At 48.0% G+C, this 26,678-nt stretch overlaps 1 protein-coding gene across 1 annotated transcript; it reads right to left on the minus strand.

Annotated features, from left to right (window-relative positions):
* Window positions 1–26,678, minus strand: caly (calcyon neuron-specific vesicular protein). The gene is made up of 4 exons (XM_078199628.1): window positions 26,550–26,678; window positions 15,186–15,305; window positions 14,920–15,033; window positions 1–204 (listed from the first exon to the last, which is right to left on the minus strand). The coding sequence occupies exons 1-4, from the start codon at window positions 26,676–26,678 to the stop codon at window positions 1–3; spliced, it is 567 nt and encodes a 188-aa protein (XP_078055754.1).

A 26,678-nucleotide genomic window follows, 5' to 3' on the forward strand; every position in this document is an offset into this window, starting at 1 on the left:
CTATTGATGGGAGCTATTCGGTTCTTCTTTTGACTTAGCTGCTCCTTTCAAGGCAGGAAGCACCGGTAGCCATGGCGATGACAGATCGGGAATGGTTCTCTTAGCCTGGCTTAAGTGGCTAATGACCGTGTAGAGACTTCCGCGGGGACCTGCTTCCTGCTCCGAGTAATACATCTCCAGAGCTGCAGGAGTACAGTGCTTATGCTGCAAAGGAGAACAGAACAAAGCATGAGAATCGCACAACTCGCCAGAGGGATCCTCACCCAACCCCCAACCAAAACCCTTCGGAATTATCTCTATATATCATGCAGAGAAAGAGGGCCTCAAAGAGACTTCAACTGGCTGCCGTTTGGCTGAAGACATGAAGATGCTCCCCACTTTCCAGCCACGGGTGATTGTCTGTGTGGAGTTTGTGCGTTCTCCCTGGGTCTGTGTGGGTTTCCTCCGGATGCTCCGGTTTCCTCCCACACTCCAAAGATGCATTGGTTAGGTGGATTGGCCATGCTAAATTGCCCCTTCGTGTCCCAAGATGTGCAGGTTAGATGGATTGGCCATACTAAATTGCCCCTTAGTGTCCAAAGATGTGCGGTTAGGTGGATTGGCCATGCTAAATTGCCCTTAGTGTCCAAAGATGTGCGGTTAGGTGAATTGGCCATGCTAAATTGCCCCTTAGTGTCCAAAGATGTGCAGGTTAGGTGGGTTGGCCATGCTAAATTGCCCTTAATGTCCAAAGATGTGTGGGTTAGGTGGATTGGCCATGCTAAATTGCCCCTTAGTGTCCAAAGATGTGCGGTTAGGTGGATTGGCCATGCTAAACTGCCCTTAGTGTCCAAAGATGTGCGATTAGGTGGATTGGCCATGCTAAATTGCCCCTTGGTGTCCAAAGATGTGCAGGTTAGGTGGGTTGGCCATGCTAAATTGCCCTTAATGTCCAAAGATGTGTGGGTTAGGTGGATTGGCCATGCTAAATTGCCCCTTCGTGTCCCAAGATGTGCAGGTTAGATGGATTGGCCATGCCAAATTGCCCCTTAGTGTCCAAAGATGTGCAGGTCAGGTGGATTAGCCATACTAAATTGCTCCTTAGTGTCCAAAGATGTGAAGGTTAGGTGGATTGGCCATGGTAAATTGCCCCTTAGTGTCAGAGGGATTAGCAGGGTAAATATTTGGGGTTATGGCGATAAAGCCTGAGGGGGGATTGTTGTCAGTGCAAGCTTGATGGGCCGAATGGCCTCCTTCTGCACTGTAGTGATTCTATGGTTTTCATTTCCTTCAGTAGAAGTGATATCTAATACATCGACAAGTACATCATCGGGTATGACTTGGGTGACAAAGCCAGTGGCGTAACTGTAAGAGACTGGCACTTTTGCCCATGATGGCGACACAACAAATGTCTCAGGTTCTGCTTCCCGTGGGCCACTCTCTCTATAGAACCGAAATGTGAGAAGCCTCATTGTGCCTAACCGCTACCGACTGGGAATAAGCTGCACCTTTGGTTGTGTGAAAAATCCCAGCTCTTTCACCCAGCCCAACTGCGTTTGCTTTCCCCCTCCCCTTTATGTTTCAAATTTACATTCTGACGGGAGCGAGACTGGCACAGGAGTGTTGGAGAGCCTGGCACAGCCTGACAATACATCCTGTCGCACTGCCGTTGCCATGGTGAATCACAAATTTTCAAATGGCCTCACCACATGACATATCACACTGGTGACACTGCAGTCAGAATCTCTCACATGGGATAATAACGGCTTACGCGTGACTCTTTTTGTTTCCAGACACAGGAATACAATTACTATTTCTGCTCCTTCGTTAACTGCCCTTCCACTTGTGGTAGTTTGTGTCACCAAGTTGCGCAATTCGATACAAATCAGAACTTTTATTGCAGGTTTTATTGTGACGCCAAATGTCCCTTTATAAACTGTATCCATGCAACTGCTGATGCTGGGAAAGTTGGAATAGAATACCTACAGTACAGAAGGAGGACTTTTGGCCCATCGAGTCTGTAATGGCCACAATCCCATCCAGGCCCTATTCCCGTAACCCCATGATGTGGAGATGCATTCCACATCATGGCTACCACCGACACCGCAAACTGCCAGCTCAAAGTGGAGAGGATCTCCAAGAAGTTTACCATTGGTTCAGTTCTATACAATCTTTGGAAATTCATTTTATTTTTATTCATTTGTGGGACATGGGTGTCACTGGCTGGCCAGTATTTATTGCCCATCCCTAGTTGCCCTTGAGAAGCTGTCTTCTTGAACAGCTGAGTGGCTCACTAGGCCATTTCAGAGGGCAATCGAGAGTCAACCACATTGCTCTGGAGTCACATATAGGCCAGATCAGGTAAGGACGGCAGACTTCCTTCCCTAAAGGACATTAGTGAACCAGATGGCTTTTTCCGACAATAGACAATTGTTTCATGGCCATCAGTAGATTCTTAATTCCAGATATTCTTTACTGAATTCAAACTCCACCATCTGCCGTGGCAGGATTCGAACCCAGGTCCACAGAACAGTAGCTGAGTTTCTGGATTAATAATCTAGCGATAATACCACTAGACCATCGCTTCCCTTCTAATTAATTTCCAATCAGGTAGACGGAGCTAAGCCTGCAATCTGAGTGTAATGATCAAAGTGGATCTTACTCTATTTATATCCAAACTGATCAAAGATCTCGGAATGAACAAAGAATGAACAAAAGAGGGGCGGCACGGTGGCGCAGTGGTTAGCACTGCTGCCTCACAGCGCAACGGACCCGGGTTCAATTCCCGGCTTGAGTCACTGTGCGGAGTCTGCACGTTCTCCCCGTGTCTGCGTGGGTTTCCTCTGGGTACTCTGGTTTCCTCCTACGGTCCGAAAGATGTGCTGGTTAGATGCATTGGCCATGCTAAAATTCTCCCTCAGTGTACCCGAACGGGCGCTGGAGTGTGGCGACTCGGGGGTTTTCAAAGTAACTTCATTGCAGTGTTAATGTAAGCCTACTTGTGATACTAATAAATAAACTTTAAAAAAAAACAGAGACCAATACAGTCGTACATATTAAAGATATCACGGGGTATTGGGATAGTGGGGGAAAATGGCGCTGAGGTAGATCAGCCATGATCTAGTTGAATGGCAGAGCAGGCTCAAGGGGCTGAATGGCCTACTCTTGCTGTTATGTTCCTAACTATTTATGGTTCGGGAAAAGGGCATAGCAGTTGGGGGATTCCGTGAGGAATAGAATGCTCTGCAGTCCCTTCCTGCTGCTCTCCCCATTATTCCCTGAGGCTGCTTCGCTTCCACAGTGAAGGTTCCTGGGGCCCAATCTCTCCCCTGCATTCTTAGAACGCAATTACCTCAGAACACATCATCACGTCATTCGCCGATGAATCCACCCAGGGATACCTGCTTACTGGTGAACGGGGTAATTTCCTGGCCTAATTACATTGGGGAAATCGATGATAAATTTACTAAATAAAACTAATCTTAGATGGAGCCCAGTCTTGGATGAGTAGTTGGATCACAGTGCTATAAAGGGTCATCGCATCGATTCTGTCTGATCACATGAATATGATGTGGCTCTGTTCTCTGTCCCCAGGCACAGAGAGAGAGCAAATGATCAAATCATGAGTTGATTTTAGGAAAAAATGCGTGTGAGTTTAATGACAAGCCACTCGAGTGATGTACACTGAAATCTAGAGCACATTTACACTGCAAGATTAGCACTGGTACAAAATGATTTCAGCTCTGCGCGGAGGCTAATTTGACGGCCTAATTTGGAATTAATTCATGGAATTAATGACCTAATTCTGGAGTAGGGTGGCGGGGAAGGAGGAGGATGGGGGAACAGCCCTGTACTCTCAAACATCGTAGGTTTTAAATGCTGGAACAGTGCACTATCCAGTCACATGTCCAGCTGCCTCTTTAACTAAACTGCTCCAGTTCCTGGCAGGAAGGACTGGATTTCCAAACTGCCCCGTCACAGAGCAGTGGCTGCAGAGTCAAATATCAGAAACATGCAGCATGGAAGGAGGCTATTCAGCCTGTCTGATCAGCGAAAGAGCTATCCAGTTAGTTCCACCCAGCTGCTCACTCCCCACAGCCCTATAAACCATAGAGTCCTACAGTGAAGAAGGAGGCCATTTGGCCCATCGAGTCTACACCAACCACAATCCAGTCCAGATCCTATCTCCATCACCCCATGCATTTACCCTAGCCAGTCCCCCTGACACTAGGATCAATTTAGCATGGCCAATCCACCTAACCCGCACATCGTTGGACTGTGGGAGGAAACCGGAGCACCCGGAGGAAACCCACGCAAACACTGGGAGAATGTGCAAACTCCACACAGACAGTGACCCAAGCCGGGAATCGAACCCGGGTCCCTGGCGCTCTGAAGCTGCAATGCTGACCACTGTGCCACCGTGCCGCCTCCTATTCAATAACATTTCCAATTTCCTTTCAAAAGTCATTATTGAATCTGCTCCATTCCAGATCAGAACACCAAAACAAAAAGGACTCCTCATGTCCCCCTCTGAATGTTTTTACCAATTATCTTAAATCTATTGGTCCTTCTTACCAATCAGCAGCCCCCCTCTTTCCCCCTCCCGACTTTCCGACATCTCTCTCGATGCTATCGAAACACTTCAAAACTTTTAACACCTGTATTAACGTCTTCATTTCACTTTTCACCTACTGGAAGGTGAGTAACCCCTGCTTCTCCACTCTCTCATAGAACAGAATCCCTACAGTGCAGAAGGAGGCCATTCGGCCCATCGAGTCTGCACCGACAACAATCCCACCCAGGCCCTATCCCCGTAACCCCACATATTTACCCCGCTAATCCCGCTAACCGACACATCCCGGGACACTAAGGGGCAATTTAGCATGGCCAATCAACCTAACCCGCACATCTTTGGACTCTCGACATCCATTCATCTCTGGACCACTCAGATAAATCTCCTCCGCCCCCATTCCAAACCCCTGACATTCTTCCTCAGGTATGGTGGCCGGAATTGGGCACAATTCTTTGCTCCCTCATTATTGACAGGGCCAGCATTTACGACCCATCCCTTTTTTGCTGGGCCATTTTTCAAGGGCAGTTAAAAGCCGCTGTGGGTCATTTGGAATATTGTGAGCAGTTTTGGGCCTCATACCTAAGGAAGGATGTGCTGGCCTTGGAGGGGGACCAGAGGAAGTTCACAAGAATGATCCCAGGAATGAATGGTTTGTCATATGAGGAGCGGTTGAGGAATCTGGGCCTATACTCGGTGGAGTTTAGAAGGATGAGGGGGGACCAAATTGAGACTTACAGAATGCTGAGAGGCCTAGGTGGAGTGGACATGGAGAGGATGTTTCCACTAGTGGGAGAGACTAGAACTCGAGGGCACAACCTCAGAGTGAAGGGACACTCCTTTAAAACTGAGATAAGGAGGAATTTCTTCAGCCAGAGGGTGGTGAATCTGTGGAACTCATTGCCACAGAGGGTTCTGGAGGCCAGGTCATTGAGTGTCTTTAAGAGAGAGATAGATAGATTCTTCATCAATATGGAGATCAAGGGTTACGGGGAGAAGGCAGGAAAATGCAGATGAGGAGCATATCAACTATGATTGAATGGTGGAGCAGACCCGATGGGCCGAATGGCCTAATTCTGCTCCTATATCTTATGGTCTTATGGGTCTGGAGTCATATGTAGGCCAGACCAGGTAAAGATGGCAGATTTCTTTCCCTAAAAACATTGGTGAACCAGATGGTTTTTACAATTGATGATAGTTCCATGGACACTATTTATGAATAGAATTAATAATTAATCAGAGCTCTGACGAAGGGTCATCTGGACTCGAAACATTGGCTCTATTATAAACCTGTTGGACTTTAACCTGGTATTGTGAGACTTCTTACTCTATTCTCTCCCAACAGATGCTGTCAGATCTGCTGAGAATTTCCAGTATTTTCTGTTGTTGTTTAACATCACTCACGCCATCATTTCTCTATGCGTGGCTATCAGTGATAAGCTCCACACTCGCATGCACACATGCATCTCCATTTTATATAGGCCGCAATATTAGCCCAGCCCACCTTCCACTGTCTCCTTTCCCAATTGAAATGTGCCAACCACAATTAAAACACCGTCTTTTACCCAGTCCATTGTTAAAGCCTCGCTCGGTGCCTTTGGGACATGGCAGTTACTTCAGAAAAACAGGAATTATTTATTCTTCAACTGTATCCAGACGCACAGCAAATTAATCTCAAAAAGCCAATCTTAAGATCTTTTTCAGAGTTTTGGTGCCTCTTATTCTCAGCACTTATTCTCGATGACAATTACAATGTGACGGGTGAGGGAACTTCTAGGACACGAGCAATTTACGTTTTAATCAGAATGGTAAAGTCGCCATAGACCCAGATGACTCATAGGTTGCTCTCCCCTTTGAGGGGGAGAGTTGACTGGTGGTGGTTTAACCTGAGGGTCACCACACCTTAGGCAAGGGGCAAGGTTGAGATGGCAGGCCTTTGTGAATAACCTCAGCTGGTACAAGAACTAAACCCACAGCGTTGGCATTGCTCTTCATCACAAACCAGCTAACTAGCCAACTGAGCTAAACTGAAGGACTTTAGTCCGCAAGTTGGGTATTTAATGACATGGTTTTCATGGTCACTTTTACGGTTGTTAGTTTTATATTTCCAAATTTTTAAAACATAAATTCTAAAGTTGTGCGGGTTAGGTGGATTGGCCGTGCTAAATTGACCCTCAGGGGGGATTTTACGGCCTCGCTCGACCCGAGATTGGAAAATCCGACCCAAGGTCACTTCCCATTGTCCATCTCTTGTCCGCTCCAATTCCCATGGCGGGGGGAGCGGTAGAATTCTGGCGCTGGCATCAGGGAGATTCGCAGGGCAAATTCATGGCATTAATTGGATAGGGCCTGGGCGGGATTGTTGTCAGTGCAGGTTTGATGGGCCAAATGGTCTCTATCTGCACTGGGATTCTATTCTATTCGAATTTGCCATGCTGGGATTTGAACTCACGTTCTCTGGATTGGGTCCGATATCTGGGTGACAGTACAGAAGCACAGCCACTCCCTTACCATACCCATTTTTGCAGGAGACATAAAGCTGGGAGGGGAGGCTATTTTTGGTGGTGGACAATCCAGCCAGGAGGCCCGAGGCTGGTTCAAGATGAAACCGCGGTAAGGCCTCATTAACATTATCCAGGCAAGATGCCGGTGTCTGTAGTGCCTCCTGCAGGCTACTCAGCCATTTGGAGGAATAATGTTCAAGTCGTTTGCCTCGCTGCATGGCAGTGACCTGAAGGCCAATCCTGAGCACGGAGGTCTGGAGGTGGCAGCGTAGCACCCTTGGGAGACAAGACATTGCGTCCTGAATTGATGCTTTCTTCAGCATTCTCAGGAGTGAGGTGGCACGGTAGCACAGTGGTTAGCACTGCTGCTTCACAGCTCCAGGGTCCCGGGTTCGATTCCCGGCTTGGGTCACTGTCTGTGTGGAGTTTGCACATTCTCCTCGTGTCTGCGTGGGTTTCCTCCGGGTGCTCCGGTTTCCTCCCACAGTCCAAAGATGTGCAGGTTAGGTTGATTGGCCAGGTTAAAAATTGCCCCTTAGAGTCCTGAGATGCGTAGGTTGGAGGGATTAGCGGGTAAATATGTGGGGGTAGGGCCAGGGTGGGATTGTGGTCGGTGCAGACTCGATGGGCCAAATGGCCTCCTTCTGCACTGTAGGGTTTCTATGTTTCTATGAGTGGAGAGGATCTCTGTGGTCTGAGGCTCAGATCTGGGTCGCACAGAATCTTGCACAATTAGAACAAGCTAACAGGGAATGATACTGATGCCTGGAAGCAGGAGAGAAAAGGCAGGGACCAAAGGCTTCGGTTTTCATAATAGAATCCCTACACTGCAGAAGGAGGCCATTTGGCCCATCGAGTCTGCACTGGCATTCTGAAAGTGCATCTTAGCCAGGCCCACTCCCCTGCCCTATCCCCCTAATTCCACGTATTTACCATGACTAATCCACCAACAACACATCTTTGGACTTTTGTGTAGCTCATGCAGTTGTGACTCATCCAAAGGCAATGATGATATTCTAGGAACTGTTTAGTACAGCCTATAAAATAGCATTGTTCCTGTCCCAAGTTCACTTCCCAATTTTTATTCATTAACCTGACATCTTTCCTCGAATCCAACAGTCCAGAAGGAGGCCATTCAGCAACCGTTTGGAATGACAACTGCTTCTCCAGATTAATTGTCTCGCTCATCAGCTGTGACCATTCGCTGTGTTTTTACTAGTGGTGTTCATAGATCATAGAATCATAGAATCCAGAAGGAGGTCATTCAGCCCATCGAGTATGCAACGACCACAATCCCACCCAGGCCCTATCCCCATAACCCCATGCATTTACCCTCGCTAGTCCCTCTGACACTAAGGGGTAATTTAGCTTGGCCAATCCACCTAACCCGTACATCTTTCGGACTGTGGGAGGAAACCGGAGCACCTGGAGGAAACCCACATAGACATGGGGAGAACGTGTAAACTCCACACAGACAGTGAATTGAACCCTGGTCCCTGACACTGTGAGGCAGTAGTGCTAACCACTGTGCCACCGGACCCCCTGTGACTTATCAATCAGTCAAAACTGCAAACCCCAAATCAGCGAGAATTTCAGGAGTCAGAACGTGGAGTTCTTTAGAATTACACAAAACCTTCTAGCACAGAAACAGGCCACTTGGTCCCAACAGGTTCACACCATTGTTCGTGCTCCACCTCAGCCTCTCACCACTTCATTTCAACCTAGCATCCCAGTTTCTTACCTCAACACCCTCATTTGCTGATATACTTCCCCTCACATGCATCAATGCCATTTGACGCAATCACTCCATATGGTAGCAAGTCTCTCACCAACTTTTACAGATGCACCATGGAATGCATTCTTTCTGGTTGTATCACAGCTTGGTATGGCTCCTGCTCTGCCCAAGACCGCAAGGAACTACAAAAGGTCATGAATGTAGCCCAATCCATCACGCAAACCAGCCTCCCATCCATTGACTCCGTCTACACTTCCTGCTGCCTCGGAAAAGCAGGCAGCATAATTAAAGACCCCACGCACCCCGGACATTCTCTCTTCCACCTTCTTCCGTTAGGAAAACGATACAAAAGTCTGAGGTCATGCACCAACTGACTCAAGAACAGCTTCTTCCCTGCTGCCATCAGGCTTTTGAATGGACCTCCTTTGCACTAAGTTGACCTTTCTCTACACCCTAGCTATGACTGTAACACTACATTCTGCACTCTCTCCTTTCCTTCTCTACGAACGGTATGCTTTGTCTGTATAGCGCGCAAGAAACAATACTTTTCACTGTATAACAATACATGTGACAATAAATCAAATCAAGTTCCACATCCTCAACACACTCTGGATTGGAGAAGATTTATTGGCCATTATTATTTCTTTATTAGCCCCCCCCCCCCACCCCCCCCCCCCGCCCCCGCCCCCCGCTGCCCAGCTCTGGATTTTCCCACAAGTGGAAACATTGGGTGGAATTTTACAGCCACTTTATGCCTGTTTTGTGGCAGGAAAGTGTTGTTAAATCGGGCGTAAAGCGGCTAGCACCAATGGCACCGGTTTTCGCGCCTGACGCGATTTTCTGACACCCGATTTCCAGCGCGGTCAGCCTCTCGTCGGAAATGGGCGAAAGGCTGCTTAATTTATTTAAATTGAAGTGTTTGTTTATTTCAATGTGTTTCGCGAGCCCGGCGCTCTATTGTCCGAGGCCTTTATGGCCTCGCCGGAGGAGAACACCTGCTCCCCATGAACAGGGAACAGTCGTGTTGGCTTCGCCGGTGGAACCGGACATGTGGAAAAAAATCTCACAAAATTCCACCCATCTCTCTAAATCTGCTCTACCATTCAAAACAGTGAAGATCTTTAATCGCTCACTTCTCATCTGACTCTTTCCTAAAGAAAGGAGCTGCAGCCTGTTTGGCCTTCGCTGATAGTGGTGTTGTTGTCTTGTCCACTGTGGGCAGTGTGAACCAGCCCTTTAACCCACTCCGAGTTACCAGCTCTGCTGAGTTACCCTTGGCTCCGTACCAACACGGGGCAGCACCGTGGCACAGTGGTTAGCACTGCTGCCTCACAGCGCCAGGGACCCGGGTTCGATTCCCGGCTTGGGTCACTGTCTGTGTGGAGTCTGCACAGTCTCCCCATGTCTGCCTGGGTTTCCTCTGGGTGCTCCAGTTTCCTCCCACAGTCCGAAAGCCGTGCGGGTTAGGTGGATTGGCCGTGCTAAATTGCCATTTAGTATCAGGGGGACTAGTTAGGGTAACTGCGTGGGGTTTTGGGGACAGGGCCTGGGTGGGATTGTGGTCGGTGCAGACTCGGTGGACCGAATGGCCTGCTTCTGGATTCTATGATTCTATGATCTATGAACACCACCAATAAAAACACATCTGAGGAGGAGTCCATTAATCTGGAGAAGCAGTTGTCATTCCAAACGGTTGCTGATAAGAAACTGTTTCTATAGTTACTAACATCGATGTGGGCCTTATGTTCTGCCCGAGGTGTTCAAATGCTGTGGCATAATGGGCACCGCAATTATAAATCATCCTCACAACTTTGTACAGCAAAGTCAGGCCCATAATTTACCAATTAATATGATGAATGGTATTTGTTTTGTCAGTCCTTTGTAAATAATTGCTGTAATTTAACTAATAAATGTTGCAAATCGTTACTGTCGGATATGTTGCATTGCAAGAAACCAAACAATATAAAATGTATTGATGCGTTCGTTCTGAGTCAGCTTGCATTTTTAATTGAATTACTTGGGGGAGCTGATTCCAATGGTGACTAAAAATGGGTGCAGGTTAATGGGCTGTGATTAATTGGTGCTCGGTAACTGCGATTCGGGTGAAGTGCCAACGCGGAGCTGCCCACCACATTGCTGATTGGCTGGATATGCCAATGGGGGGTCAATGTGATGAGTGGGCTGGCATTCTCCTGGTGTGCCCGCCACGGGGATTGTAGTGGGCACGGGGGGGGGGAACCACGCAAACGTCCATTGACCTCGGCAGGATTCTCCAGTTTTGAGGCAAGCACGTGATGCTTGAAGCTAGCCTTCATCTCTTAAAGGGAAGATCCATTGCGGCCTGGAGCAGGTCCTGGGAGTGAGAAGGATAGAGGGCAGGTTTTTACGGCCATGTTTGCCCCAAGACCGGAAAATCCCATCTGAGGTCAACGGACCTCATGGTCCGTTTCCCGCCTGATACATCCCTGTGGTGGGCGGGACGGGAAAGTTCCACCCAGAAGCTAGGCGGAGGAGCAGGCCATTCAGCCCTGTGAGCCTGCTTCACCATTCAACATGATCATGGCTGCTCCTCTCTCTATCTCAACGCCATACTCACACCCTCTCCCCCAAACCCTTTGAGGCCATTAGAGTCTAGAAATCAATCTATTTCCTTCTTAAGTACATTCAGTAACATTGACCTCCACAGCTTTCTGTGGTAGAGAATTCCACAGGTCTACCACTCTCTGAATGGAGGAGTTTCTCCGCATCTCTATCCTGAATGGCCTTACCCCATATCCTGAGACTCTGACCCCTTGTTCTAGACCTTCCAACCAGAGGAAACAGCATCCCTGTGTCCAGTCTGTTCAGCCCGGTCAGAGTTCTTCAGGAAGTGAATCTGACCTGGGGAGTTCAACATTTGAGAGTGTGTTCTGCATTGGGACAGAAGGCTGGCCAGACAAACACTCCGAAGGCATTGGGAGCTAGCAGTCTTGGAAGTCAATACCAAGATAATAATTAAGGACCCCTCGCACCCCGGACATTCTCTCTTCCACCTTCTTCCATCGGGAAAAAGATGCAAAGGTCTGAGGTCACGTACCAACCGACTCAAGAACAGCTTCTTCCCTGCTGCCGTCAGACTTTTGAGTGGACCTACCTTGTATTGAGCTGATTTTTCTCTACACCCTAGCTATGACTGTAACACTACATTCTGCACCCTCTCCTTTCCTTCTCTATGAATGGTATGCTTTGTCTGTATAGTGCGCAAGAAACAATACTTTTCACTGTACAATAATACATGTGACAATAATAAATCAAATCAAATCAAAAGAAGTCAAACAGTGAGGATTAGACGCAGTGCGTAAGAAGTTCAATGACCTCACATGAGTGGCCAAGATAAGTTAATGTAGCTTCGAATGCCACCAGCCTCAGTCTTTTCTCCATTCAGCCCAACGCTAGCCTATCTCTATCAATCAGGACTGACATTTTCAGATGACCCACCACACTCGCACTCACATCTCTGGACCTGCACACACTATCAGCAATCTGACTCCAACAGCCACATCATCTACATCCGGGGGATTTTCACAGTAACTTCATTGCAGTGTTAATGTACGTCTCCTTGTGACACTGATAAATAAACTTTAAACTTCATATCAACCACATCAATTACAATCCCCTCTCTCCTGAAGGACAAGGGGATGCACAGCTGAAGGCAGCGGGAGCTAACCTGGGGCGTGGAGGGGGCAACTTGGGGAGGTGGGAGACTATCAGATTGCACGTGTGAAGGAAACAGTGGCTGACCGCTCCGGGGATGGCCATTACTGAAGTTGTGGCCAGCAACGGGGCCGAAGGTATTGAGGAGACTGAAATCCTCTTGGCCAATCCTCCGTCTCACATCCCACCTCCCCTCAACTCTCTTCCGATTTCCAAGCTGCAGAAGGTGTAAGCATGAACTCCATCTCCCCACACAAAGTTTTAAAGTTTATTTATTAGTCACAAGTAGGCTTACATTAACACCGCAATGAAGTTACTGTGAAAATCCCCTAGTTGCCACACCTCGGCGCCTGTTCGGGTACACTGAGGGAGAATTTAGCACGGCCAATGCACCTAACCAGCACGTCTTTCGGACTGTGGGAGGAAACCGGAGGAAACCCACGCAGACGCAGGGAGAACGTGCAGACTCCACACAGATAGTGACCCAAGCCGGGAATTGAACCTGGGTCCCTGGCGCTGTGAGGCATCAGTGCTAACCACTGTGCCACCGTGCCATCCCTTTGGACCTTTCAGATACCCAGGGTGTGTGGTCCGGCCTGACACTACAGCAAAAGCAATAAAGACAGCGATGGGGAAGAGAATGTTGGCGGCCACCTTCTCCAAGGTGGACACAGTGTAATCTAGAGAGTAGCAGGGAAGCAGGAAATGTGAGGCAGTGACACAGTGGGCTGCAGTGGGGACAGAGGGGAGGAATAACGCAGTGGCCAGCTCTCCGGAGAGTGAATCCACACTCGCGATTGGCGATACAGAAGCGAGATGAGCAGTTTGATGGGGCCACCCACAGAGCCACTCTGACGGAGATGCACATTGCAATGTTTGGTACAGAATGAAGCCTGCCAGAAAACCTGAGCATGGGCAAAACCAGCACCAAGCTGGCACAGGGCTTTACACAGAGCGTGGAGCCCGTCTTACCCAGTGTAGGGGTGAAGGCCAACTCCATTCATACCTTGTGGATACAACCAGCATAGTCAATGTTGTGGCTTTCATTGCAGCTGTTGGCAGATGTTATCCAGTATCTGGTAGCTGCAGTGGGAGCTCACACTGCCATCATGTGAGGTCAACTTGCTGCCATCATGCCTGTGGACTACACAATTCACAGGATTGCAACGAGCTCTCCCCAACAGAGAGCCCAGCCCGGGGGGAGGCAGTGGCTCCCTGGAGCGTGTTAACCCATTATCTTCTTACGGGAAGACAATATTCATACTCCCACCACTTCCTGCTCTGCCAGTACCTGTTAACTGGGATGGGGCAGTCCACAGCTGGGCTCAATAGACCCAGACCTGCTTGAGGTGGTGGTGTTCCTTGGCCGTCTGTAGTATTCCACACTGAAACCCAATAACTTTCCAGCATCGACTGGGGTCTCAGTGTATCAGAACATTCGGCTGGGCAAAGGCAAATGGAGGACAGGTGCCAGGGGAATGCAGAAAGAACAGTGTTATGGGACATAGTGCTGTGGTTATGTACACTATAGTATTGTGCAGTGTCCATACACTATAATGCTGTACTATATACTATGAAATTGCACACTATATGCCAATTTACAATGGTATTGCATGATGTACTGTTCAGAGTGTCAATACACTAAGGGATTATATAGCATGTTGTACAGTCTGCCAGTACACTGTGGTTTTATAAAGTACATCAATAGATTATGATGTAATAGTGTTGCAGCATTTTAGTTGAACTCTTTTGAACATAGAAGAATCATTGAATTCCTACAGTGCAGAAGGAGAGCATTCAGACCATCAAGCCTGCATTCACCCAGGCCCCATCCCCGTAACCCCACATATTTACCCTGCTCGTCCCCCTGACACTAAGGGTCAATTTAGCATGGGCAATCCACCTAACCCGCACATCTTTGGACACTAAGGGTCAATTTAGCATGGGCAATCCACCTAACCCGCACATCTTTGGGCACTAAGGGTCAATTTAGCATGGGCAATCCACCTAACCCGGACATCTTTCAGACTGTGGGAGGAAACCGGAGCACCCGGAGGAAACCCACGCAGACACTGGGAGAATGTGCAGACTCTGCACAGACAGTGACCCGGGGCCGGGAATCGAACCGGGGGGTCCCTGGCGCCGTGAGGCATCAGCGCTAACCCACTGTGCCACCGGTAAAAATACGTACCCAACTGCATAGTTGGCAGCGAACAGGAATCGCGACACATTGAAGCGATTGAGCGTTAATGCCAATCGCACAAACTTTAAGAAAGGTTCCTGTGACAGTTTGTCACATTGAGCTGAGCGTTAAGGATCTGAAGGTCGTCAGCGCAACAACAAATGAGTAAATCCTCCCGGATGATATTCCTTTCATTGCCCGTAATCTGCCGTGCAAAACCTGGAAATAATAAGAGGAGCATTGAGTGTCTGCTTACCTTAAATACGAAACCCTCCGGGCAGCTTAACTGATCATACCAGAATGCCTTGTACATGACCAGCATTAACAGGCAGGCCAGAAATGCCATCGTAATGAGAATCAATCCAGTAAGCTAAAGGAATCAAATCACATTGAGAGTGAGGAGCTGACAGTATATATTCAATACGCACTGATTGTTATTCCACACGGATGTTTGATGATGAAAAATGAACATTATAGAAGGTGCGAGCAAGCTCTGTGTGTGATGGACTGGAACTGCGTTACCTTGACTTTTTCTGAGACTTCATCGTAAAGGTTAATGTTGAGTTTCTTTATTCCAGGGATGTGGAGTTTTTTCTTTTTCTTCTGTTGCAACTGATATTCCGTCCTGGTCTTCACCACCACCTGTGGGTCATTGGGGTGGAAGTTAATCTCTGGACAAAAGCTTGCCGGGAACATGTCAATGTGAAATGAGTACTTCACCAAAATCTGCTTCCCCCCCCCTCCCCCAACCACCCCTCAGGATTTTGCTGGTGTTTAGGTTCATATTTTTAAAAATGTCCTTTCTGATCCAACTAACTGAAAGAGTTAGCACACAATTGATGGGCCGAATGGTCTCCTTCTGGGCTGTGCCATTCTATGATTTAACTGCAAAGCAATCAAACTCTGTCCTATCCCAATTTCATTGGAAGGGCATGTTCATTTGCTGACTTAATTGACTTTCAAGTTAGCTCACCATTTAGTGGAATACAGGACACTATAGTAGGCAGATATTATAGGATCATTGAATCCTACAGTGCAGAGGAAGGCCATTCAGCCCATTGAGTCTGCACCGACAACAATCCCATGCAGGCCCTATCCCCGTAACCCCACATAGTTACCTCACAAATCCCTCTAACCTATGCATCCTGGGACACTAAGGGGCAATTTAGCATGGCCAATGCACCTAACCCGCACATCTTTGGACTGTGGGAGGAAACCGGAGCACCCGGAGGAAACCCACGCAGACATGGGGAGGACGTGCAAACTCCACACAGACAGTGACCCAAGCCGGGAATCGAACCCAGGTCCCTGGCGCTGTGAGGCAGCAGTGTTAACCACTGTGCCACCCATCACCAGTTATCATCTAAAGCCATTCCCTAAGGAAAACAAATCATAATAAGATGGAGAGCCTGAAATAAGTTGTTTTTTGATGAGCGATTACCTCATATGACCAGGGTGCTTTAGGAGAGTTTATCAGCCAGACCCTATTCTTCAACCACACTTGTCTATCCCTTTTCTCACACAACCTTTCCTGCTCCTGTTTCATTATCCATCCCCCAACACGGCAAATATTCAAGCTGCAACTTACAATCATGAGACTGACAGCTTCGTTCATCAAATTATTTGTGGCAGCAATATGCTCATCTGTTCCAAGAACCCTAGCGAGCAAAATACAGGAGACCACACCACGACAGCCGAGTAGGGGACTAGTCCAGGGCCCAGCATCTGCAAATTCCCTTCAACTATGATACAACCGCTATCCTGGGACAGACACAGCAAAGTCAATCGGTAAGATTATTTTAACAAGGAAACAAAGAACAAAGAACAGTACAGCACAGGAACAGGTCCTTCGGCCCACCAAGCCTGTACCAATCACGTTCTCCTATCTAGACCAACCGCCTGTATCCCTCTATTCCCCGGTGTTCATGTGCCGATCCAGATAAGTCTTAAATGTGGCTAATGTATCTGCCTCAACCACCTCACTTGGCAGTGCATTCCAGGCCCCCAGCACACTCAGTGTAAAAACCACCCCCCGCACATCTCCACTGAACCTTTCCCCCCTTATCTTGAACTTGTGCCTCCTTGTAATTGTCATTTCTGGCCTGGGAAAAAGCTTCCAACTGTTCACTTATCTATGCCTCTCATAATTTTATAAATGTCTATCAGGTCAGCCCCTCAGTCTCTGTCTTTCCAGGGAGAATAAGCACAGTTTATTCATAGCTAATACCCTCCATACCAGGCAACATCCTGGTAAACTTTTCTGTACTCCCTCCAAAACCTCCACGTCCTTCTGTAGTGTGGCGACCAGGATTGGACACAGTATTCCAAATGTGGCCTGACCAATGTTTTAAATAACTGGAACATAAGTTGTCAACTGGGTAACGGTGGCACAACTGAGCCACGGAAAACTTTTGCCAGCTGGGCGGCACGGTGGCACAGTGGTTAGCACCGCTGCCTCACAGCGCCAGGGACCCAGGTTCAATACCTGGCTTGGGTCACTGTCTGTGTGGAGTCTGCAAGTTCTCCCCGTGTCTGCATGGGTTTCCTCCGGGTGCTCCGGTTTCCTCCCACAGTCCAAAGATGTGCGGGTTAGGTGGATTGGCCATGCTAAATTGCCCCTTAGTGTCAGGAGGACTAGTTAGGGTAAATGCATGGGGATGTGGGGATAGGGGCTGGGTGGGATTGTGGTCGGTGCAGACTCGATGGGCCGAATGGCCTCCTTCTGCACTGTAGGGATTCTATGGTGCTATGATACTAGATGCCCCGGCTGAAGAAGGCAAGCATGCCTTCTAGGGATGTGGCTATGTAAATGGACATGATAAAGACATGCCAATTACACTACTCGCAGACTCCAACTGGGTCACTGTCTGTGTGGAGTTTGCACGTCCTCCCCATGTCTGCGTGGGTTTCCTCCGGGTGCTCCGGTAATTCTCTGCAGCCTCACTGTGCACTATCCATCTTATATGCGATGACCTTCAGATTAATGTGAGGCTGTGTGTAGTGTGCAGATTCTACCCTCATACCAGAGTTCTGCTCCACAATGCTGCTCTCTAAACTTCCCCACGTAATCTGTTTCTTGCCATCAGTGCAGACACAGTCCCACACTCCCAGCGAAGGGCTGTTCTCAAAGAAACTGAGAATTGGAGGTAAGGGTACAAATACTGAAGCATCGATACTCCAATCTTAGCTGCTTTCCAGCACCGCCCTCCACTGGGACCACAGCTTCACAGGCATGTCTGTACAATGCTGTCAACTCGCCCTGGCATAACGGATCAGTAACAGATTACAGCAGCAGAATCAAACTCATCCAGGACACAACTGGAAAGTTCCTGCATCACCTGATCCAAGATTCAGTGGAAATTATAATAACAGTATAATAACGTTGGAACTGTGGAAAGGGGTCAAGTTCCAAAAGTATACATTGAGTGTGAAAGGTCATCAGTGCGCGAAGCTGTGTTATGATTTGTGCAACAGAGATTATGCTGATAAATCCATTAATTGTAAATTCAGTCAAACTCAAAGATAATAGATTGCTATGATTTTTCCACCACTTTTATGACCCTTTGTTCATAACACCATCCTATATTAGTGTGTGTCTAAACCAAACCTAGTTTCACATCTGAAATGGGGTCATTAGCAATGGGGTCATTGGCAATGGGATCATTGGCAATGGGGGTCATTGGTAATGGGGCCATTAATAATGGGATCATTGGCAATGGGGTCATTGGCAGTGGGGTCATTGGCAATGGGGTCATTAATAATGGGGTCATTAGCAATGGGGTCATTGGCAATGGGATCATTGGCAATGGGGTCATTGGTAATGGGGTCATTGGTAATGGGGCCATTAATACTGGGGTCATTGGCAGTGGGATCATTGGCAATGGGGTCATTGGCAATGGGGTCATTGGTAATGGGTCATTGGTAATGGGGCCATTAATAATGGGGTCATTGGCAATGGGGTCATTGGTAATGGGTCATTGGTAATGGGGTCATTGGCAATGGGGTCATTGGCAATGGGGTCATTGGCAATGGGGTCATTGGCAGTGGGGTCATTGGCAGTGGGGTCATTGGTAGTGGGGTCATTGGCAGTGGGGTCATTGGCAGTGGGGTCATTGGTAGTGGGGTCATTGGCAGTGGGGTCATTGGCAATGGGGTCATTGGCAGTGGGGTCATTGGCAGTGGGGTCATTGGCAGTGGGGTCATTGGTAGTGGGGTCATTGGCAGTGGGGTCATTGGCAGTGGGGTCATTGGCAATGGGGTCATTGGCAGTGGGGTCATTGGCAGTGGGGTCATTGGTAGTGGGGTCATTGGCAGTGGGGTCATTGGCAGTGGGGTCATTGGCAGTGGGGTCATTGGCAATGGGGTCATTGGCAGTGGGGTCATTGGCAGTGGGGTCATTGGCAATGGGGTCATTGGCAGTGGGGTCATTGGCAGTGGGGTCATTGGCAGTGGGGTCATTGGCAATGGGGTTGTAGATGGAGTAAGAACAACTACAACAATGAGTTAACAACAATAATGGTAATATTGACTTTAAGATGGATATTCTGGCTGAGAGTTAAGCATGCTGGGATTTTTGGTCAACTTATAATTAAAACCAGCTGCAGATCATAAAGTTCCTCCGAAGCAGGGTTCTGGTCTGTAAACTATGACCTGAAGCTTTCTGTTGACTAAATAAAGGAAGTTGTTTATTTTCTAGCAGACATGGTGGCATCGAATTTTATTGCTGTTGTGTAAAGGACATGCAATCTGAGCTAAACGTAACGGTGTCGTTCACAAGTAATTTCACTGGCTGTTCGAGCCAGGCGATCTGTGGTTACACAGTTGACTGGATGACAGAGAATCTTCTGGAAGCATTTGGAAGAATTTGTAGAGAAAGACACAAGTAGTCCTTTGTCTCCAGCGATACTTCGAGAGACTACCCATAACAGAAGCATGCTCTGAAGGAATTTTCCTCAGAGAAGAATACAAAGATAGATTCTAGAAAGGAAAACATTTGGTCAATTCTTCCCTACACCCGGTAGTGTCTATTTCAGTTAAATAATTAAAGTTAATGTTCAGTTAAGAGTTAAATTAGTAAAGGAGTTAAAGAGTTGCAAGTGCTCAAGTTTGAGTTGGTATCTAAATGTTAAACAAAGAGAGATTGTTGGATTAATTAAGAGTCGATTCCTGTCCTTGCTTGTTTCATTAAACTGGAATGCTTGGAAGGTGTTTAAATTAAAAGCCGAATAACATCATTGGCTTCAGGGCTATTAGAATCATAGAATTCCGACAGTGCAGAAGGAGGCCATTCGGCCCATCGAGTCTGCACCGACCACAATCCCACCCAGGCCCTATTCCTGTAACCCCACATATTCACCCTGCTAATCCCCTGACACTAGGGTCAATTTAGCATGGCCAATCAACCTAATCCGCACATCTTTGGACTGTGGGAGGAAACTGGAGCACCTGAAGGAAAGACATGCAGACACGGGGAGAATGTACAAACTCCGCACAGACAGTGACTCAAGGCTGGAATTGAACCCGGGTCCCTGGTGCTGTGAGGCAGCAGTGCTAACCACTGTGCCACCGTGCCGCTGTGTTTTTTTAATTGTCTTACATTTGTACTATATGGACTTCTTTGAGATTTATTTTAATATATCCTTCCTTGCAGTCAAACGAATTGGAACTTAGAAACCAAATTAGATTACAGTGATCAGCACTGTTCATTCTGACTGTGAGGGGCTGTTTTTGAGCACAGACTCAGCATTGCGTGACAGGCATGCACCCAAAACCAAAATGCCCGAGGATCTATAGAAATTGGTCCTTGTGTTTTCATGTGCGTCATTGAGATGGCTATCCAGAATTGGTTGCATCTCCACAGAGAGATGGCCAGCTGAGAAAAGAAACAATTTCAGCCCGTCTACAGGGCAGAGTCTTCAGAAATGCTCCAGGAAGTTGTGTTGATGGAAGTTGTGACGGCGGAATGGATTACTGGCGTGTGGGGAGGGGGGCGGTGGTGGGACAACTGCAATGCTTTAATGGTCAGAATAAAATTTCTGCTCTGCTGGTGGATAATTCATTTCCCAATAACGAACTTCAATGGGCCCCTCTTTGACATATCTGAATCTAAGGCCTGCTGGGTGTCTAAACAAATGGGTCATCTCAGTTCAGCAGTGGAGCCAACACCTACACTGATCATTGAATCCCTACAGTAAAGGAGAAGGCCATTTGGCTCATCGAGTCTGTACCGACCACAATCCCAGAGGGAGCAAGTTGGCCCACTGCTCACTTGGCTTATTTTGCATCCTTTTTATACCCCCCAAAAATGGATGCAACACAGACCAGCCATTGGTACCAAGATCCTTTCAAAATGGAAACATTTACAGAAAATGATACATCACTTCAGCAGCATTATGCCTAATTTTTGGTTAAATTGATTTCCTTTCCAATTCAGATGGATTAGCGAGCGTAGAGGATATCATCAGGATAAGGTACCCTGACTAAATTATATTGGGCGGCATGGTGACACAGTGGTTCGCACTGCTGCCTCACAGCGCCAGGGTTCGATTCCTGGCTTGAGTCACTGTCTGTGTGGAGTTTGCACATTCTTCCCCGTGTCTGCGTGGGTTTCCTCCGGGTGCTCCCTTTTCCTCCTGCAGTCCAAAGGACGAGCTGGTTAGGTGGACTGGCCCCTTAGAACAAAGAAAATTACAGCACAGGAACAGGCCCTCCAAGCCTGCACTGACCATGCTGCCCCTCTGAACTAAAACCCCCTACCCTCCCGGGGACCTTATCCTTCTTTTCCCATCCTATTCATGTATTTGTCAAGACACTCCTTAAAAGTCAGTATCGTATCTGCTTCCACTACCTATCCCGGCAGTGAATTCCAGGCACCCTCTGTGTAAAAGACTTGCCTCGTACATCTCCTTTAAACCTTGCTCCTCACACCTTAAACCTATGCCCCCTAGTAATTGGCTCTTCCACCCTGGGAAAAAGCTTCTGACTATCCATTCATCCCTTAGGGGGATTAGTGGGGTAAATACTTGGAGTTACGGGGTAAACCTGGGTATGAGTCGGTGCAGACTCGATGGGCCAAATGGCCTCCTTCTGCACTGTCAGGATCCTATTCTAAGGAATCGATAAGTGGGTGGCAGATGGTAATTTGGACGACCTGTCTGTTAATTTGTCTGACCAGCGTATGTGATTGTCTTTTCATAACCAGGTCTTGTACAAGTGCTATAATTTAATAAGAGACTTTAATAGCGCAAAGAAGCTGCGTACCATCAAGGCAGCGCAGGTCTTTAACCAGAAGCAGTCCATCTTTAGCTGTGCCTATTTACTCCACTCCTTTCTCACCATTGGACTCTCAGTAACTGCTGAAGGTGCTGTCTGGGACATCTTGTGACTGGAACTGCGGCCCTGAAGGGTCTATTTTAAGCTGCAAATTCTTCGGAAACAAATGTTGCCACCACGCATTTCGCTTTCTGGGAGTCACATGCCAAATATTTCACAGCCAGCTGTCAACGGAACTGGATTGAGTGATTTATTACTGAGCTATATGGATCAGAAAGACTCCAGCATTAATCTTATGGTCCGTGACTTTATCTCAGCCCAGATAACAATAGAATATTGCAATTGGCCTCAGTGCGATAGGCATTCAGTGGGAGGTGGGGGGATCAGGCACAATTTCTGCCTCTCGTTGCTGGTAATTTTGGACAGAGAACATGGTAGAGAATCAAATTTAGTTTGGTGGAGCTGCTTGCTTAAATAACCTGCTGTTAGTTCCTGACTAGACTATGGGCGGAATTTTATGAGAATGATTCTAAGTGTCTGGCTAGCGTGGAAATGGGAGAATTGCAGATCCGTTTTTTGTATGCCCACAAGATTTGACACCCAATCTTGTGGGCATACGGAAAAATGGTCTAGAGACCATTACTAGCTGCTGCAGACAGTGGGCTGGGCTTAATTCGCCAGCTAGCCTACAGAGGGAGCTATTGCGCAAGTGCAGTCACCTGTGTCTGCACATGCGTAATAGCAACTGTCTGAACTAAAACCCCCTACTCTTCCAGGGAGGGAGCTAGTGCACATGTTCACATGCGCAACAGCAGCAGCAGAGGTCTGACAGACAAAGAGTTGTCAGGCCCGTGCTGCTGCAGGCAGCCTCAACAAACTTCCCCCCTTGCAACATGGCCGATCGCGAGCACAACACCGTCCGAAATGCAATCCCCACTGCCACCCTCCCCCACCACCCAGACTGATCATGCCCCCCCCCCCATCTATGGTGATCCCTCCCCCCCACACCGATCGCCTGCAGAGCAGCAATGTGCCCCCCTTCCCCCGATCTGATCGCAGGCAGATTGCGCAGCAGCCCCTTTCCCTCCCTGATTGACCCGCTCCTTCAGGCCCCACTCCCATAGGTTCTGCCCCTCCTGGTCCCGCCCCCATAGACCCAGCCCCCCCCATAGACACTGTCCCCAGAGGCTCCATCCCCTGGCACTGCCCACTGGGCATTACCGAGGTGCCAGACTGGCACTGCCGAGGTTCCAGGCTGGCACTGCCCCAGGAGCATCCCTCCTTGGCTTCGGCCTCCCAGGGGGGCCTCGATGGCCTCCAGTTCCACCGACAAGGCCAACACAGCTGTTCCCCATTCATGGGGAGCAGGTGTTTTCGCCACCAAAGAGAACCTCTCCCGGCGAGGCCATAAAGGCAAGCAAGCCCAGAGGACTGAGCTCCAGGCTCGCTAAAGATACGCTAATAAACATTATGATATATTACCATAATTTATTCAGCCTCTTGCCCATTTCCAGCTCTCGTAAGGTCGCGAGGGCTGGGAAATCGGGCGTGATGCCGATTTCTCGGCTCTCCCGGTGGTTTTGCTGGTTGGCTCCTCCCATCGATGGGTGAGCGAACCGGCCAAATTCCACCCGTAAGAATGGTCACTTCAGCAAAGTACCAACAGGGCCATTTGGGTTGAGAGAATTGTACTGTCGGAACAGTCAGCGCCCTCGGGAGAGGAAAGAGAAAGCTTCGATGGAGAATAGTTTCGCAGTATCTATGTTCCCTTCCATTCCATGAGTGCACTGCCCAAAGGCAGTTCTTTGACTCATTGTCTACTGATTCTGTCTACGTCGATTGAATTCACATTTTTTTCACTGGCATAAGTAAGAATTGGGATTAAGATGACTGAGCCCATTCAGACTTAGGCCTCGTTCCTCACCACATTGTCCTTTGAAATAAAAAATATCCCACTTTACACACATTACTGTTCAGGTGTAAATCCCACAGCTGAAATGATGAAAGATATCGGGTTGGACATTGGCTCTAGTTGTGTTGTAGAGTAGATCGAAGTCGATTGATAATCTGACGTTTATTAATGTTCATTATCTACTGGGAGGTAAATATCTGTCAGATTCATTATGATGACTTTAATTAATATGTTTTTCTGAATTCTAAATTATTTACAGCCTGCAATTAACATAAATCACTATAATGTCTTTAGTCATCAATTAGATTGATCGCAGTATAAGCAAAAACAAACATGTTATGTCATACAAAGCCCTAATCTTATTCTGGTCTAACCAGCTGGGCAGCACAGTGGTTAGCACTGCTGCCTCACAGAACTAGGGACCCGGGTTCAATTCCCGACTCGGGTCACTGTCTGTGCGGAGTCTGAATGTTCTCCCCGTGTCTGCGTGGGTTTCCTCCGGGTGCTCCGGTTTCCTCCCACAGTCCAAAGATGTGCTGGTTAGGTGGATTGGTCCGTGCTAAATTCTTCTTCAGTGTTCCCCGAACAGGCGCCGGAGTGTGGGCGACAAGGGGATTTTCACAGTAACTTCATTGCAGTGTTAATGTAAGCCTACTTGTGACTAATAAATAAATTTTAACTTTAACTCATGCTGTTCTGCTCTGAAGTATTCATTTACCTGGACCCCTGAACTGGATACAAAATGGATTCCACTGTGTCCAGGCTTAACACATTCACCTGACATTGCAACCTCCACAATTTCAGCAGTGATACTAACTTGTTTAAGGTAAATGGGTTTATCTCTCCACTAAAATAGCGGGGGAATTCATGCCGATATGTTGTGTATTTGCACGTCAGTGCCCCATGGTGTGATTGATTTCTCATTCAATGGCCACTGTCAGCTTTCAATATCTTGGCTCGCATGCGGGGTGCTGCTTTTGCCATTTTAAGGGCCTTTTTCTCCCATTTCATTTTGGTCACATTCTAGTCCAGGGATGGGTAACCCGCCACATGCGGCCCATCTGGGTTCTGAGTGCGCCCCCCTCGCCCCCCGCGAGATATTGTGTTGACCGTTGCCCACGTGTGGGGTCGCCACATTCCGCTGATTCCTCTCCATGTGGCTTTTTTTTTCCAACCAGTCTGACTGAAGTGATTCGCGCATAAAACAAGGGCAAGTGAAGTTTGTGAGGTGCCTGTCGATTGCTCACAACATTGACTGTGAGAGCCGTGCGCTCCCTCTGCGTCCAAAGTGTCAATAGTTCGTTTTGTTTTTACCATTTGGAATTGATGACAGTTCTATTATGTATGAATTTGAGGAAAAGTGTTTTTACCCAGAGGGCGGTGAGGGTCTGGAATGCGCTGCCTGGGAGTGGGGTGGAGTCAGAGTGCCTCACATCATTTAAAAAGTACCTGGTTGAGCACTTGGCACGCCATAACATTCAGGGCTGTGGGCCAAGTGCTGGCAAGTGGGATTAGGTGGGCGGGTCAGGGCCTTTCATGCAGCCTCGATGGGCCGAAGGGCCTCTTCTGCACTGTAGTATTCTATGATTCTGTGATTCTGTGAATGATGAAGCATTTTCTACAACTCGTTATGAAATATTCGGCGTGCATTAAATGTATTTAATCTTATTCATGGGGTCATGGTTAGTGAACAAGCCCGATTTCAATCTAGGATGAAAGAGGGCCACACTTGCGGCCCACTCACTAGCCTAGGTTGCCCATCACTGTTCTCATCTCTAAACCAGAGACAGGGTGAGTGGCTAACCTGAAGAGGACCAGACTCAGTTGCGAGCTAAACATTCCCAGGAATGTCTGAGGACACTCAATTCCCAATTTCCATTTCATTCAGTGTGGGGAAAATTCACCAGAGGGCAAATTTCCCGCCCTAATCATCCTCATAGGGGCGGCACGGTGGCACAGTGGTTAGCACTGCTGCCTCACAGTTCCAGGGACCCGGGTTCGATTCCAGGCTTGGGTCACTGTCTGGTGCAGAGTCTGCACCTTCTCCCCGTGTCTGCGTGGGTTTCCTCCGGGTGCTCCGGTTTCCTCCCACAGTCGGAAAGACATGCTGGTTAGGTGGACTGGCCATGCTAAATTCTCCCTCAGTGTTACCCGAACAGGCGCTGGAGTGTGGCAACTAGGGGATTTTCAAAGTAACTTCATTGCACTGTAAATGTAAACCTACTTGTGACTAATAAATAAATAATAAATAGGGAATGAACTCATTGCCGGAACTTTCCCGGCACGCCTGCCCGAGGCTCGTAAGATCGCACCCGGGGCCAATGGAGAATGCCTTTCTGTGAGCCTCGCCCACCCAGGGCGGGCATGCTGGCAAAATCAGGGCCATTCTATGGTGAGTCAGAGGTTTGAATCCTAACCTCCAAGGCCAGTTCTTAACTTCTTCATTTTACTTTAATATGAATAAAATCATTTTGCTGTGTGCCATTAATATAAATTGGTGCGGTCAAGTTGCTTGAAGACCTAATTTAATTCCTTTTTAAACTCTATATTCATGTGCGCATGAACATTCTGTCCCAGTTATCTGTTTGAGTGATGCTGGACAGCCACAGTGACGGCTGTGTTTACTGCCTCAGGATGTGACTCAAGCCCACACAACCTCTTTCCCTCAAACCCCAGCACCGATGCCCAGTGTTTCTGCGTACCTTCTCAGGGATCGGCTGCTGAAGCTGGTTGACATCCAGTGGGGTTATCAGCGGGATGTTGTCAAAGCCATCATCAGCTCCGTGCTCTTTCTCTGTCTTCTCAGAGAGGTTGCATCCAGGCTTCACCAT

Source organism: Mustelus asterias, chromosome 28 (assembly GCF_964213995.1).
Source record: "Mustelus asterias chromosome 28, sMusAst1.hap1.1, whole genome shotgun sequence".
In the NCBI taxonomy this organism is placed as follows: domain Eukaryota; kingdom Metazoa; phylum Chordata; class Chondrichthyes; order Carcharhiniformes; family Triakidae; genus Mustelus; species Mustelus asterias.